The 16,745-nt window shown below is 38.1% G+C and overlaps 1 protein-coding gene across 5 annotated transcripts in view; it reads left to right on the top strand.

Annotated features, from left to right (window-relative positions):
• The first annotated feature begins 233 nt into the window (after positions 1-233).
• Positions 234-16,745, top strand: part of NDUFAF6 (NADH:ubiquinone oxidoreductase complex assembly factor 6) — a 56,166-nt gene continuing 39,654 nt past the window's right edge. For 3 of the 5 annotated variants that reach the window (XM_024756619.1, XM_024756618.1, XM_024756617.1), the window contains exons 1-2: positions 234-430; positions 5,511-5,610. In XM_024756619.1, coding sequence (XP_024612387.1) covers positions 234-430; positions 5,511-5,610 — 297 coding nt within the window. Of the gene's footprint in view, positions 431-5,510; positions 5,615-16,745 lie in introns of all 5 variants that reach the window. The other 2 variants (XM_024756620.1, XM_024756621.1) reach the window with 2 other exon arrangements.

The raw sequence follows: 16,745 nt of genomic DNA, 5'->3' as shown, positions 1-16,745 counted from the left end.
CGTCGAATTTAGGCGGGGCTTTCCTGGAACCTATAAGGCCGAGGAGCGCGGCGGCGGCGGCGCAGATGCAGGGGACCACAGCGACACCTGTCTCATCTCCGACGGGCGCCCAGCGGTCTCCTTCCCGCCACTAAGAGGTGCGCAGACAGAGCTGCCGGGGGCGTGGCGTGGCGAGGAGAGGCGTGTCCGCGCGCTAACAGCGCGAGGTCGAAGGGCACGGCGGCGTCCCTGTCATGGCGGCCTCCACGCTGGTGTCGGCGTGGGGCCCGCTACGGCCCGGCGTCCCCGGCCTGTGCCGCTGCCGGCAGCCCAGGGGCCTGTGGGCGCACGCATGGCGGCTCCCGGAGCCCGCGGGGTCCGGGCGGAGCGTGGCCGCGGTTAGCGGACCTGGCATCTCGGGCACTGACCGCTACTGCTTGGAGCTGCTGCGGTGAGCGAGCCGGACTGCCCCCGGCCAGGAGGTCGGGGAGCAGGCCGAAAGGGACGCTGGTGGGCGCGGCGGGCCTCGGGGCGGACCTGCACCTTCCCTGTGTCCCTCAGCGTGTGAGCTCGGGTTGATGGGGCAGTGAGGCAACAGGAGCTTTCACACTGGTCACAAATTTGTGGCAAAATGCCTTCGTCTGTCACCTTGCCCGAGCCTTAACTCTACCTAATTAAACGCTTTGCATGAATAGCTTTTTAAAATTCGAAAGATGGCTAGTAACTAATTTCGATTAAGCAGTAGTTAACTTTGAGTTCTTCCTATGTGTCGGGCACTATACAAAGTAGTTTACAAGTAAATTATCTAATTTTCGTTACAAAGTGTGAGGGAACAGTTGTAGACCTACCACTTACAGTTATGTGGATTAGAGCATTTAGAACAATGCCTGGCACAAAGCAGGGGTACAGTGAGTACGGTATAAACTTTATTATCTCATCTAGCAGACATGGAAATGAAGGTTTAGAGAGATTATGGAATTTACCTGAGTTCAGTGGAATCTAAGCCTCATAAAGTCAGTTATTCTGGTAACACGCGAAAGGTATAGCAGCACATAGCAGTCGCTGTTAATCATTTGCGGGATAAATTGGATGAATCAGGTTACCTGGTACATGTGGGCAGGGGCCTGCCTTGGAATCCAGGCCTGACTTCAGGAGTGAATGGCTTACCACCACCACCCCCCGGCCCCGCCCCCGCTGCCCTTTTGCTGCCCTTAATTCGTAACAGTGGCAAAAAGTCTCAAAGTACCTGGTCTCAAGGACTTCTGAGAAGTGCTAGAATAGTTAAACTATCTTGAATTTGATTGGGCTAGTATATCCAATTTTTTTGAATTCCATTGTAGCAAAATGTAGCATAACGACAACATTCCCATGCATTTCAGTGTTTTGTTTCGTTTTTAATCACTTTTTAAAATAGTGTTCCTACCCCACCTTATTTACTTGTTGATTGCTTGTAGGAGAAACAAGGTAGCATTAGTGGAAATCGGGTCGTTAAGAATTGTAAAAGCCAAAAAGATTATATTCATCTATATAATTTTTAAGTTATCATTTTTTGATGGTAAGACATTTAAGTTACCAAAATGTATGCCATCCATATCCACTCGTTCAGTGCAATTTTTCTTTGACACCAGTAGTATCCTAACTTTCCTATCCAGGGTTGAATCACTCTTACTAATTTCTTATATATTCTTTTAGAAATTGTCTGTGGATATCACATAACAGCTTTTCTCAAATATATGTTTATAAATGGCCAGATACTTAATCTGTCCATATTGGTATTTAGGTGGAATGGAGGCTGTTGACTCTAGCGATTTATCGAAAAGCAGGCAGCAGGCAGACCTTATCTGAGTTTATTAATCCTAGCTCTGTCACTTGGGAAAGTTAATTACTTTAAGAGTCAGCTATTTCCTCATTAGTAGATTTCTACTTCTACTTTATAACATGGTTGTGAGGATTAAATTACATGATGTATATAAAAATGCTGGTACATAACAAATGCTCAATAAATAGTTTAAAATAAAAACAAAATGAACTTCAAAGGAAGATTAGAACGTTTAACTTCTAATTGTCCATTAATCTTTGCAAGATTTGGCCTCCGAAATTGTGTGTGCAGGGTTGTTTTGGACATGTATCTTATGCAAGGCCTCCAAATATCAGACAAGATACTAGGCTATAACTTCAGATTAGCCAGCCGAGGATCTTCTAGGAATCAAGGTTCCTGGGAAAATCTCAAGCCTAATTTACATAGGCTTCTTGGGGTTTGGTTTGAGGAGCACCACCTCAGGCCTTGGGATTAGTGTTATAATAAGATGAGGAGGTGGCAGTGGTGATATCTGGAAGTGCAGTTCTCCAGCCTCACTGAGGAACCACTTCTTCTTTTGTGCTTCAGTGGCACAGGTCCATGGAATTAGCATAGCAGTCCTGGCACTAGATATGCTTACTTCTCATATGTCTGTCTCTCCCTGCTAGATTGAAGTCTATACCTATCTTCAGTGTCTAGCGCAGTGCCTGGCACGTGCTAGGCACTGAATAAATATTTGAATGAATGAATGAATGAAAGGTTATTGACCCTGCTGCTGTATAAAGCCATCATAGCATAGCATTTCTCATTATCTGGAACAGTTCTTAGGTAACTGGACCTTGGTTAGCTATTTATAGGTTATCCTTGTATACCAGTAATCAACGTTGATAACAATGATCCTGATTGATGAAGAAATGGTAAAATAGTATATCCTATTTAATGTAAAGAAGAGGGTAATATTGTTTAGAAAAATTTCCAAAGTATTTTAAAAATTGTTAACAGGGCAAACCATTAGCTGTGTAGAATATCTTATTTCCCAGAGACTGTTACAGTTCTGTTATGTCTTCATTTCATTTTTCATTTTCGTGTAAGAAACTTGAAGTATTTCACATGTTGGTTATTTTTAAGGAGATACGAAACAGGTAGAATATCAAGCCTCATTTTTCAAGTTAGGAAATACACATGACTGGTATCATTTCTGTCAATAACTAGTTGAATGATGGAAATTAAGATTGTAGTTTGATTCCTGTTCAGTGTTTTCTTACTGTCTCATATTAACTTTCACGTGTTTTAAACACTTTTGAAGTTTAGAGACTGTTTATAATAAAATAAAATTTAGAAATGTTTACATCTGTATATATTTACAAGTATGAGCTATAAAGTTTTGTCTGAACTCTCCATATTGTAGCTGAAACCGCATATGGTGAGATTTTTTAGTAGAGCTGTCTTGTGATAACAAGGTTACTGCTATCTATTCATGATCTCTCCCTTTTGTTTATGTGGAAGTTGGGGGAATTGTGAAGGTTTAAGGTCTCTGTTAGCTGCAGGACAAAGTGTGAACCAATTGAAAAGTGGGAGTAGTCTGAATTTCAAACCTAAACTCCGTGGAATGAGGTTGGACCCATTTTATACTGAGTACTGTTTTATAGGAAATGCTGTTATATTAAGGTTCCAGTGTATTACAGTGAAAGTAGGCTTGTCAATAGGCAGTCTGGTAAGCACTTTATATTTATGTATGTATGTATGGCTGCACTGGGTCTTCGTTGCTGTGCGCAGGCTTTTCTCTAGTTGTGGTCAGCGGGTGCTACTCTTCGTTGTGGTGCGTGGGCATCTCATTGCAGTGGCCTCTCTTGTTGTGGAGCATCAGCTCTAGGCACGCAGGCCTCAGTAGTTGTGGCACATGGACTTCAGTAGCTGTGGCTCATGGGCTCTAGAGCGCAGGCTCAGTAGTGGTGGCGCACGGGCTTAGTTGCTCCGCGGCATGTGGGATCTTCCTGGACCAGGGCTCGAACCCGTGTCCCCTGCATTGGCAGGCAGATTCTTAACCACTGTGCCACCAGGGAAGCCCTGGTAAGCACTTTATACTTAAGTCATCCTAGAATGAATATAGTTAAGGATTATATATTTTTAACTTTTCATTTTAAAGTAATTTCAAATTCACATAAAAGTTACAGAAATAGTACACAGAGCTGCAATGTACTCTTCACCCAAATTCCCTCACTGTTAACGTTTTGAACCACTTGAGAATAAGATGTAGATGCCCCATTACCCCCCTTTTATTTTGGTTAAAATTGATCTAGTATTACCATCTAATCCACAGACTCCATTGACATTTTGCTAATTAGTCTCTTATGTCTTCTGTGTATCCAGGATCACGTGCTACATTTAGTTGTCACGTGTCTTTAGTCTTCTCCAATCTGGAACAGTTTCTCAGTCCTTATCTTTCATGAACTTGACTTTTTTTTTTTTTTTTTTAAGAGAACAGGACAGGCTACTTTGTAGACTTTCAGTTTGGGTTTATTTAATGTTTACTCATGATTTACACAATTTTTGCAGGAATATTACAGAAGTTATGCTGTTCTTTTCTCAGTATCATGTCAGAAAGCACATGGTGTTGATTTATCCTGTTACTGTGGAGTGAACTTTTTGTTACTTGGTTCTCAAGTGTCTTTCAGGTTTCTCCCTTGTAAATTAATAAGAATGTTAGCAAATAATATTTATTTTGTGAGAAGATACTTTAATACTATGTAAATATTCTTTTTCTATCAAACTTTTACCTGTTTAACATTTTCAGACATTTAGTGATATTTGCTTGAATCCGTTTTTACTTTGATGGTTATCAAGTGGTGATTTTAAAAATTCAATCATGTCTTCTAGGTTTATCAGTTGGCATTGTACTGGTTGTCAAATTTTTCCTTCTCTTTGCATTTATTCATTCATTTATGTTGGTATGAGCTCATTGGGTCCTGTTACAATCTTTTACTGTCATTATTTTTTTGATGCTCAAATTGTCCCAGACTTGGGCAATAGAACTTCATCAAGCCAATTTCTTTGTCCTTTTAACAAGTCTCTCCATTCTTTGAACATTTGTTTACTTTCTGCTCAAGAAGATGTTTCAGGCTTATTTGGTATTTTCCTTCCACCAGCCCTGGAGACAGTCATTCCTTCAAGGAGCCTTAGTTTCTTTCAGTGGAGAAATCAAGGTGTGTTCTCTGATACTGCAGGTATGGGGGCGGATATCATTGTTTCTAGGCTTTGTCAGCAGATGCTGTAGGGAAATAGAAGTAAGTGTGAGTGTGTGCGCATACACACAGGCGCACCCTCCCACACACCCCCCATATTGTTCTCTTTGTCTTATGTATATATCTATCTATGCATTCAAAACCGTGAGTTCATACCAATACTTGCTGGCACTGTTTTCTTGATTTCTATATCTGTAACTCATTTGAATTCTTACTAAAACCAAAGTGATTCTGAAACAGTTAAAATTATATATATATATATATATTATATAAGTCAAAATAAATTAATAGAGATTGATTATTCATTTTAACTGGTCTGGGATTGGAAGCAGATAAACATTTTATAATTGTAGAGAAACAGATATAAAATATAGGAAACTTGGGGGCTATTTTGAGTTGAAGCCTTGTTTTCGGTTCATTTTGGTCAGTATTTTTTTGTGTGCAGTTTGGAAAGTGAAAAGTAATTATCTTTTTTTGCTTATTTATTATAGGAAACGAGATTATGAAGGCTATTTATGCTCCCTGCTACTCCCTGCAGAATCCAGAAGCTCTGCTTTTGCACTGAGAGCTTTCAATGTGGAACTGGCTCAGGCTGGTATTAAAATACCTTAAAAATTATTTGTAAAAATAGTGATGTAATATGTTTAATGCTGAACAATAAAGAAATATAGTAGTAATTTATATGTTAGATGTGTTTAAGGTTTCTGCTGGTGATTTCTTTCACCTGCTTAACAGTTCAATTCCAACAATAAAACTAGCTAATGAACTTAATGTTTTTGGAAAGACCATCCTGGAATTTCTTTTTTTAAGGATATTATAAAACTATGCAGTTAACATTGCACATTTGTCTGTTAATTGAATAGGTTAATCAGAGGATTACTGCTTATTCTTTACACATTTGCATAATTTACTTGTATATAGCAGTTCTTCAAAGCACTTTTTAAATTGAGTTTTTAGCTTTAAAGTGAAATGGAAATTGAAGCAATTATAGCAAACCCAGACCTTATATCATACTTAAATCTTTTCTAAAGAATATATCTTTTCTAAAGAATTACAAACAAAGGAGCGACTCTTCTTTTTCTTAGACTGGAAAGAATGTGTGCTGATATAAGAGAAATTGAAATGGAGAATGTAAATGAGGGAGTTGAGATAGAATTGCATTGATCTTCTCAGTAAATGAAATGGAGAGGTTGGTTATTGAGAGTGAGGGAGCACGGGAGGGTTTTGAGTCTTCAAGAGTATGACAAGTTTTGACACAGCCTCTCTGGTGAATGTGATAGGACGTGAAGTAGGAGCACATGAAAGGATGTGAGTATAGTACTGAGGCATAATTGTGGTTAAACACTATAAATCTGCAGAGAGTAATAGAGTCTGGCTGTTTGTCCTCGGTGTATTTCTAGAAGTCATGGGTGTATATTTTTTTACTTCATCCTTTTTCAGGTATAAACTATACTTCAGCATCTTAAGTCAGTCACAATTTAACGATAAATAGTACCCAATGTGATCTTCCATTATAACTGTAAAATAATTAAAATTCCATTTTTAATAAATAAATCTTCCATATTTTCCCTGATTCTCTGTCACCTTATAGGAATGTCTTGCTTTTTTTTTTTTTAATTTAAATAAATTCAACTGTGCAGGTAGCCTTGCACCTGTGTGCCACTCCAGGCAGTGTCCACCTGGCTGCCCCTTGGTCCCACTGCCCTGCACAAGATGCCACTTCCGTCTCCTGATGGCTGTCTGTCTGTCTTACTGCTTTTTTGTACACACAGTCTTGTTCATTCATTCATTCAACAAGTATTGTCCAAAATATGCTAGGCATTATTTTAGGTACTGGGTTATAGCATTGAATAAAACATATAAAGTCCCTGTATTCAAGGAACAAGTAAATACTGTACAGAAAAATTAAGGAGGATAGGGAAGGCTAGGTATAGCAGGGGTTCCTGTGTTAAGTAGGGTGATCAGGAAAAACCTCACTGAGACGGTGGCATTTTAGCAAAGATTTGAAGGAGGCAAGGGAGTGAGATATGTGTCTGAAGAGTCTTCTAGACAGAAGGAGCAGCAAGTGCAAAGGCCCTGAGATGTAAGTGTGCCTGACATATTCAAAGACAAGAAGGCCAGTGTGGCACAACAAAGAAAGGAGGGAGAGTGTGGGAGGAGATTAGGTTAGAGGTATCTGGGACAGAAAAGTAAGGTCTTGGAGACCACTTCAGTCACTTTGGCATTTACTCTGAGCGAGATGGAAAACCATTGGAAGGTTCTGAGCAGAGAAAGACATCACATCTTTGTCATATTTCTAAAGGATTACCCTTAAAAAAATTTTTTTTTATTAAAGTATAGTTGATTTACAATATTAGTTTCATGTGTACAACCATGGTTCAATATTTTTGATAGATTATACTCCATTTAAAATTATTACAAAGTATTGGTTGTATTCCCTGTGCTGTACAGTGTATCCTTGTATCTTATTTATTTTATACATAGTAGTTTGTACTTCTTAATCCCTTATCCCTATCTTGTCTCTCCCCTCATCCCTCTTCCCACTGGTAGCCACTACTTTGTTCTCTATATCTGTGAGTCTGCTTCTCTTTTTTTGTTGTTTTATTCATTTGTGTTATTTTTTAGATTCTACATGCAAGTGATAATGTACATTATTTTTGATTAGTTTGGATATATATCCAGGATCGGAGTTGCTGAATCATATGGTAGTTCAGTTATTAGTTTTTTGAGGAACCTCCATACTGCTTTCACAGTGGGTACACCAATTTACATTCCCACCAACAGTGTACTAGAGCTCCCTTTTCTCTACATCCATGCCAACATTTCTTAATTTGTGGTCTTTTCCATGACAGCTATTCTGACAGATGTGAGGTGATATCTCATTGTGGTTTTGATGTGCATTTCCCTGATGCTTAGTGATGTTCAGCATTTTTGCATATACCTCTTGACCGTCTGTATATCTTCTTTGGAAAAGTGTCTATTCAGGTCATCTGCCCATTTTTTAATTGAATTGTTTGTTTTTTTTAATATCGAGTTGTATGAGCTGTTTATATATTTTGGATATTAACCCCTCAGCAGACATACCATTTGCAAATATTTGCAAATGTTTTCTCCCATTCAGTAGGTGGTCTTTCCACTTTGTTAATGGTTTCTTTTGCTGTGCAAAAGCTTTTAAGTTTAATTAGGCCCCATTTGTTTATTTTTGCCTTTGTTTTCTTTGCCTGAGGAGAAAGATCCAAAAAAATATTGCTATGACATAGGTCAGAGGGTGATCTGCCTATTTTCTAGGAGTTTTATGGTGTCCAGTCTTACATTTAGGTCTTTAATCCATTTTGAGTTTATTTTCATATATAGTATGAGAAAATGTTCTAATTTCATTCTTTTACATGTAGCTGTCCAGTTTTCTCAGTACCACTTATTGAAGGGACTGTCTTTCCCCATTGTATATTTTTTCTTCTTTTGTCAAAGATTAATTGACCATAAATACATGGGTTTATTTCTGGGCTCTCTATTCTGTTCCATTGATCTATGTGTCTGTTTTAATGCCAGCACCATACTGTTTTGATCACTGTACCTTGGTAGTATAGTCTGAAATCAAGGAGTGTGGTATGTCCAGCTTTATGCTTTTTTATCAAGATTGCTTCAGCTGTTCAGGGTCTTTGTGGTTCCATATAAATTTTAGGATTATATGTTCTAGTTCTGTGAAAAATGTCATGGGTATTTTTATAGGGATTACATTAAATCTGTACATTGCTTTGGGTAGTATTGACATTTTAACAATATTAATTCTTCCAATCCATGGACATGGGATATCTTTCCATTTCTTTGTATTATCTTCAGTTTTCTTCATCAGTATTTTTTAGTTTTCAGAGTATAGGTCTCTCACCTCCTTGGTTAAATTTATTCCTATGATTTTATTCTTTCTGATGTGATTTTAAATGGGATTTTCTTTTGTTTTTTCTTTCCTATAGTTCATTATTGGTGTATTAGAAAGACAAAAAATTTCTGTAGATTAATTTTAGATCCTGTAACTTTACTGACTTCATTTCTTAGTTCTAATAGCTTTTTGGTGGAGACTTTAGGATTTTCTTTCTTTAGTATCATGTCATCTGCAAATAGTGACAGTTTTACTTCTTACCTTCCAGTTTGGATGCCTTTTATTTCTTTTTCTTGTCTAATTGCTGTGACTAGGACTTTCAATACCATATTAAATAGAAGTGGTGAGAGTGGCTATCCTTGTCTTGTTCCTGATTTTAGAGAAGAAACTTCTCACCATTGAGTATGATGTTAGCTATGGGGTTGTCATAATTGGCCTTTATTATGTTGAGATGTTTCCTCTATACCAACTTTGATGAGCATTTTTATCATGAATGCATGAATGTTGAATTTTGTCACATGTTTTTTTCTGAGTCTATTGAGATAATCATGTGATTTTTTATCCTTTGTTTTATTAATATTGTGTATCACATTAATTGATTTGTGGATATTGAACCATCCTTTTCATCATTTTAGTAAATCCCACTTGGCCATGGTGTATGATCCTTTTTACATATTGTTGAATTTGGTTTGCTAATATTTTGTTGAAGATTTTTACATCTACATTCATTAGATATATTGGCCTATAATTTTCTTTTTCTGTAGTGTCTTTGTCTAGTTTTGGTATCAGGGTAATGGTGGCCTCATAATTGGGAATCTTCCCTCCTCTTCAGTACTTTGGAGTAGTTTGAGAAGGATAAGTATTAGTTCCTCTTTGTGTATTTGGTTTAATTCCCCTGTGAAGCTCTCCAGTCCTGGACTTTGGTTTGCTGGGAGTTTTCTGGTTACTGATTCAATTTCATTGCTAGTGATCTGTCTGTTCAGATTATCTATTTCTTTTGGTCTAGTTTCAGAAGATTGTAGTTTCTAGGAATTTATCCATTTCTTCTAGATTGTCCAATTTGTTGGCATATAACTGTTCATAGTTTTCCCTTCTGATTTTTTTTGTGTCTGTGATATCAGTTGTAATTTCTTCCCTTTTATTTCTTACTTTGTTTATTTGGGTTCTCTCTCTTTTTCTTAATGAGCTTGACTAAGGGCTTATCAATTTTGTTTATCTTTTCAAAAAGCCAGCTCTTGGTTTCATTGAACTTTTTTTTTCCTGGTCTCTATTTTATTTGTTTCTCCTCTGATCTTTATTATTTCTTTCCTTCTGCTGACTTTGGGCTTTGTTTGTTCTTCTTTTTCTAATTCCTTTAGATGGTAGGTTAGGTTGTTTATTTGAGATTTTTCTTGTTTCTTGAGATGGGCCTGTATCACTATAAACTTTCCTCTTAGAACTTCTTTGCTGTGTGTCCTATAGATTTTGGAAAGTTGTGCTTTTATTTTCATTTGTCCTCAGGTATTTTCTGATTACCTCTTTGATTTCTTCATTGACCCATTGGTTTTTTAGTCTCCATGTGTTAGTGTTTTTCCCATTTTTCTTCCTGTGATAGATCTCTAGTTTCATACTATTGTGGTCAGAAAAGATGCTTGATATAATTTCTATCCTCTTAAATTTTTTCAGACTTGTTTTGTGGCCGAGCATGTGATCTGTCCTAGAGAATGTTCCATGTGCACTTGAAAAGAATTTGTATTCTGTTTTTGTATGGAATGTCTTATAGATATCTATTAATTCTAACTGGTCTAATGTGTCATTTAAGACCATTGTTTACTCATTGATTTTCTTTCTGGATTGTCTGTCCTTTGATGTAAATGGGGTGTTAAAGTCTTCTACTATTACTGTGTTTTTGTCAATTTCTCACTTTATGTCTGTTGATATTTGCTTTATGTATGTAGATGTTCCTATATTACGTGCATATATGATAATGAATGTTATATCCTCTTGCTGTATTGGTTCCTTTATCATTATACAATGCTCTTCTTTTTCTTTTGTTATAGCCTTTGTTTTAAAGTCTATTTTGTCTGATACGCGTATTGCTACTCCTGATTTCTTGTTGTCTCTGTTTGCATGAAATATCTTTTTCCATTCCCTCACTTTCACTCTGTGTGTGTCTTTATCCCTGAAGTGAGTCTGTTGTAGGCAGCATGTTGAAGGGTCTTGTTTTTTTAATCCAGTCAGCCACCCTGTGTCTTTTGACATTTAAAGTAATTGTAGTCCACTGACATTTAAAGTAATTAGTGATAGGTATGTACTTATTGCCATTTTATTACTTGTTTTCCAATTGTTTTTGTAGTTCTTCTCTGTTAATTTCTTCTTCATTTTGTTTCTTCCATTGTGGTTATATGATTTTCTTTTGTAGTATGCTTGGGTTCGTTTCTTACTGGTTTTCGTTTATCTATTGTAGGGTTTTTTTTTTTGGTTTTTTTTTGTGTGTGTGTGGTACGCGGGCCTCTCACTGTTGTGGCCTCTCCCGTTGTGGAGCACAGGCTCCGGACGCGCAGGCTCAGTGGCCATGGCTCACGGGCCCAGCCGCTCTGCAGCACGTGGGATCTTCCCGGACCGGGGCATGAACCCGTGCCCCCTGCATCGGCAGGTGGACTCTCAACCACTGCGCCACCAGGGAAGCCCTATTATAGGTTTTTGATTTGTGGTTACCATGGGGTTCATATATGTTGACCAATAATTATATCTACGTGACTTAAACTGATAGTCTTTTAAGTTAAAACGCATTCTAAAAGATCTACGTTTTTTACTCCCCTGCCTCATATTTTGTGTTTTTTATGTCATATTTTACATCTTCATGTCTGTCTCTTTACTGTTTATTATAGTTATGGTTGCTTTTACAGTTTCTTTTTGTTTTATAATCTGCATACTGGCTTTAATATTTAAGTGGTTGATCCACAGCCTTTACTATATGATTTGTCTTTATTAGTGGGATTTTTTTTTTTCGCCTATAAATTCTTACTTCTTGTAGCCTTTTCTTTTCCACTTAAAGAAGACCATTTAATACTTCTTGTAAGGTTGGTTTAGTACTGATAATCTTTTAGTTTTTTCCTTATCCAAGAAGTTCTTTATCTCTCTTTCAGTTCTGAAAGATAACCTTCCTGGGTAGAGTATCCTAGGTTGTAGGTTTTTTCCTTTCAGCTGTTTAAGTATATCATGCCACTCACTCCCTTATGGCCTGCAAAGCGTCTGCAGAAACATCAGCTGATAGCCTTAGGGGGATTCCCTTGTATGTTTTTCTGCTTTTCTCTCTCTCTCTCTTTTTTTTTTTTTCTCTTGCTGCCTCTAAGATTCTCTTTAACTTTTGCCATTTTAATTATGATGTGTCCTGGTGTGGGTCTCTTTGTGTTCATCTTGCTTGGGACTCTGTGCTTCCTGTACCTGGAAATCTGTTTCCTTCTTCAGCTTCAAGAAGTTTTCAGCCATAATTTCATCAAATACATTTTCTACCCCTTTCTCACTCTCTTCTTCTGGAATCCTTATAATGTGAATGTTAGTACACTTGATGTTGGCTCAGAGGTGCCTTACGCTATCGTCATTTTTTAAAATTTTTCTTTTTGCTGTTCTGATTGGGTGATTTCCATTATTCTTTCTTCCAGATCACTTATGTGTTCTTCTCTATCACCTAGTCTGCTGTTCATTCCTTCTAGTGCATTTTTCATTTCATTTATTGTATTTTTCATCTCTGACTGGTTCTTTTTAGTATTTTCTAGTTCCTTGTTAAAATTCTCAGTGTGTTCATTCATTCTTTTCCCAAATTTAGTTAGCATTCTTTTTACTATTGCTTTGAATACTTTATGTGGTAAATTATTTATGTCTGTTTCATTAGGGTTTTTTTCAGGGTTTTTTCTTGTTCTTCCATTTGAAACATATTCCTTTGTTTTCTCATATTGTTTAACTTTCTCTGTCTCTATGAGTTAGGTGATAAGATTGGTTACCTGTCCCAATCTTGAAGGGGTGTCCTTGGGTGGGACTGCCCCTATGCAGTCTGCTTGCCCAGTCACTTTGGTGGGAGAGCTGGATCTGAAGTGAGCATAGGTCATGTCTTCTCCTGGGGTGTGCTGGCAGCTACCACTTTGGTGGGAGGTAGGGCTATAGAAGAAGGGGCTATAGCCAGAGCCAGGTTTGAGCTGGGGCTTTTCCTTTGCTCTTCCAGTGGCAGTCACCATCCTGTCTGGGTGGGGTCTGGCGCCCAAGGTGCTGGAGCACAAGCCCTGAGGGTTGGTCTGAGCCGGCTCCCATCCTTCTAAGTGTGTGTACTCCTCTAGCAATGGCACCTCATCCCTAGTGGAGAGCAAGAGGGGCTGGAGCAGGCGCCTGGTGTGGGCTGGGGTGCGTGCTGGAATGGTCTGGGAAGCCAGTCAGAGCCCCAGGCAGTTTTCAGCCTGCAGCCCGATGTGCATGCTGTTAATGGCTGCCTTCACGCTATTCAGAGGCAGAGTCAGGTCCAAGCTGGCTTCCTTTTCTTTAAGTGTGTGCACTCCCCTTAGCAATGACAGCCTTCGCCCTAGTGGAGAGCAGTGCTGCAGCAGGAGAGGCTGGAGCAGGCAGCTGGTCAGAGCCCCAGGCAGTTTTCAGTCTGCAGCCTCCATGCTATTCCCGGGAATAAGTAAGTGTGTGCGTACTCTTCACAAGCAGAGTCTTGGTTTCTTACAGCCCTCCAGTAAGTCCCACTGGTTTTCAAACCAGCTAAGGGTAATTGTGTTACCGGCGTCAGACCCTTGGGCTGGAGTGCCTGGTGTGTGGCTCAAACCCCTTGCTTCCCAGGGTGGTTCCCTGAGCCTGTGTGTGATATCCCCCTCCTTTTCTGTGTCCCCTGCTAAGGGCCTGGGTCCCAACCTAACTGGTTCTCCTCCCTTCCTCCCCGACTCCATGTGCATCTTTCTTCACAGCCTTGGTTGTAGAAGAGCCTTTTTGCCAGTTTCCAGGTTGTTTTCAGTGATGTAGAGGTATTTTTGATGTGTTCATGGGAGCAGGTGGGCTCAGTGTCCTCCCACTCTGCGCTCTTGATCTCCCTCCTAAAAGGATTAACTCTTTTTTAAAAATGTATTTATTTATTTTTTCTGTTACGGTTTATTACAAAGATACTGAATATAGTTCCCTGTGCTATACAGTAGAACCTTGTTGTTTATCCATTCTGTATATAATAATTTGCATCTGCTAGTCCCAAACTCCCAATCCATCCCTCCCTCTTGGCAACCACAAGTCTGTTCTCTATGTCTGTGAGTTTGTTTCTGTTTCATAGATAAGTTCATTTGTGTCATACTTTAGATTCCACAAATAAATGATATCACTTTGGTAAGTAGTAGTTGTCTTTTTTCTCACTTACTCTATTTAGTATGATAATCTCTAGGTCCATCCTTATAGCTGCAAATGGCATTGTTTCATTCTTTTTTATGGCTGAGTAATATTCCATTGTGTGTGTGTGTATATATATATATATATATATATATATATACATGCCACATCTTTTTTAAAGGATTACTCTTGATGCTGTATTGAGAATAGACCATGTGCCATGGGATCTGAACACTAAGCATTGCTAATACCCCAACTTTTTATTTGGAAATAATTTCACACACACCAAAGTAAGAATAGTACAAATACCCATATACCCTTTTGTTAATATTTTGCCCTATTTGCTTTATCATATTGTGCCCCTCTCCCCTTCTCCCTCTCTCTCTCCCTCTCTCTCTGTGTATACACACACACACACACACACACACACACACAAATATGCACACACATACATGCACTGGTTGTCTTACGAATCATTTTGCAGTAACTTGACTACACCATGGCCCTTATCCCTGTACACTTGACCTGTATTTCATTACCATAAGAATATTCGCTTACGTAACAGTTACCAGTTGGAGTAAATTTGAGATTGATACAGTACATTTATTTAATCTACCTTCTGGTTTCCACTTTTGTCAGATGATTTCAATGATGTCCTTTATGGCATTTTTTAACCCTTCTGTACAGGATCCAATCTAGGATAATATATTGCATTTAGTTTTCATGTCTCTTTGGCCTCCTTTAATCTGGAACATTTCCACAGCCTTTCTTTGTCTTCTCTTATTACATTGACATTTTAAAAACAGTATTGTTCCTTTTCAAAAACTGAGTATTTCTCATTTGGAGTTTATTTCTTGTCATGATTATATTTATATATATATAGTCTAATGCTTAACTACCTAAATGGTATATGTCCTTCTCAGGGAATCACAAGGAGGCATTACATGTCTGTATGCCTCTTATTGGCAATATCAATTTTGGTCACTAGTCAAGATGTTAACATTTTTTTCCTTGTTAAATATAAGGAAACATTTTAAGACCATGGTCCTCATCAAAATTTACCTCACATGTGGCAAATAGGTATATGAAAATGTGCTCAGCATCACTAATATCAGAGAAGTGCAAATCAGAACCACAATGACATATCCCCTCACACCTATTAGGATAGCTGTTATCAAAGAGACAAGAAATAACAAGTGTTGTAGAGTGTGTGGAGAAAAGGGAGCCCTTGTGCACTGTTGGTGGGAGTGTAAATAGGTGCAGCCACTGTGGAAAACAGCATGGAGGTGCCTCAAAAAACTAAAACTAGAACTACCATATAATCCAGTAATTTCATTTCTGGGTATTTATCCAAAGGAAATGAAAATATTAACTTGAAAAGATACATGCACCCCCTTGTTCATTGCAACATTATTTACGATAGCCAAGACATGGAAGCCACCTAAGTGTCCATTGGTGGATGACTGGATAAAGATGTGGTATATCTACACAATGGAATATTACTTAGACATAAAAAAGAAGGAAATCTTGCCATTTGTGACAACACAGATGGACCTTGAGGGCTTTATGCTAACTGAAATAAGTTAGAGAAAGGCAAATACCATATCATCTCACATATATGTGGAATCTAAAACAAAAACAAAAGCAAAACAAAAAAAACCCCAAACTCATAGATACAGAGAACAGATTGCTGGTTGTCAGAGGCAGTGGGTGAGAGATGGGTGAAATGGGTGAGGGTGGTCAAAAGGTAGAAACTTCCTGTTACAAGTAAATAAGTCATGGGAATGTAATGTACAGCTAATACTGTATTATGTGTTTGAAAGTTGCTAATGGAGTAGATCTTCAAAGTTTTCAACATACACAAATTCCTAATTATGTGTGGTGATAGATAGTAACTAGACCTGTGGTGATCATTTCACAATATATACATACATATACAAATCATGTTGTACACTTGAAACTAAGGTACTGTTATGTGTCAATTATAGCTCAATTAAAAATAAAAAATTTACCTCCTAGATTTAGCATGCATTGGTGATTCTTGCTTGACCCAGCGCCATTCTTAATCAGTAGTAAGTGAGAGAGTCTAATAATCTTCTTTTAAAAAGTTACTTAGTGAATAAATAAATGAGTTTATTTAAATGTACCACAGTAAAGTTCACTTTTTGTGATGTACAGTCCTATAGGTTTTGAGAACTGCTTCGAGTCACGTATTTACCACTAGAGTCGTGATACAGAGTAATTCCATCAACCCTTATATGTCCCTTTGTAGTCAACCCCTCCCCTCTCCCACAATCTTTTACATATCCTTCTGGTTCCATTATAAGAGCTGTGAGTATGCAGAGCATGGGATAAACTTCTACCTTTTTGAGCCATAATTTCTGTGTTTGTGAAATGGGTGTATTCGTAAGGACGCTGTGAGTTTGTTGTGAGGATTGTGATCAGATAACCTCTGGTACAGTACCTGGTACTTGTTGACTTTTTTTTTTTTTTTTTTTTTTTTTTT

This window comes from Neophocaena asiaeorientalis, unplaced genomic scaffold, assembly GCF_003031525.2.
Source record: "Neophocaena asiaeorientalis asiaeorientalis breed wild unplaced genomic scaffold, Neophocaena_asiaeorientalis_V1.1 scaffold29, whole genome shotgun sequence".
Lineage (NCBI taxonomy): Eukaryota > Metazoa > Chordata > Mammalia > Artiodactyla > Phocoenidae > Neophocaena > Neophocaena asiaeorientalis.
Note: the sequence above shows the minus strand (reverse complement) of the source record. Positions and strands in the feature narration are given on the sequence as shown.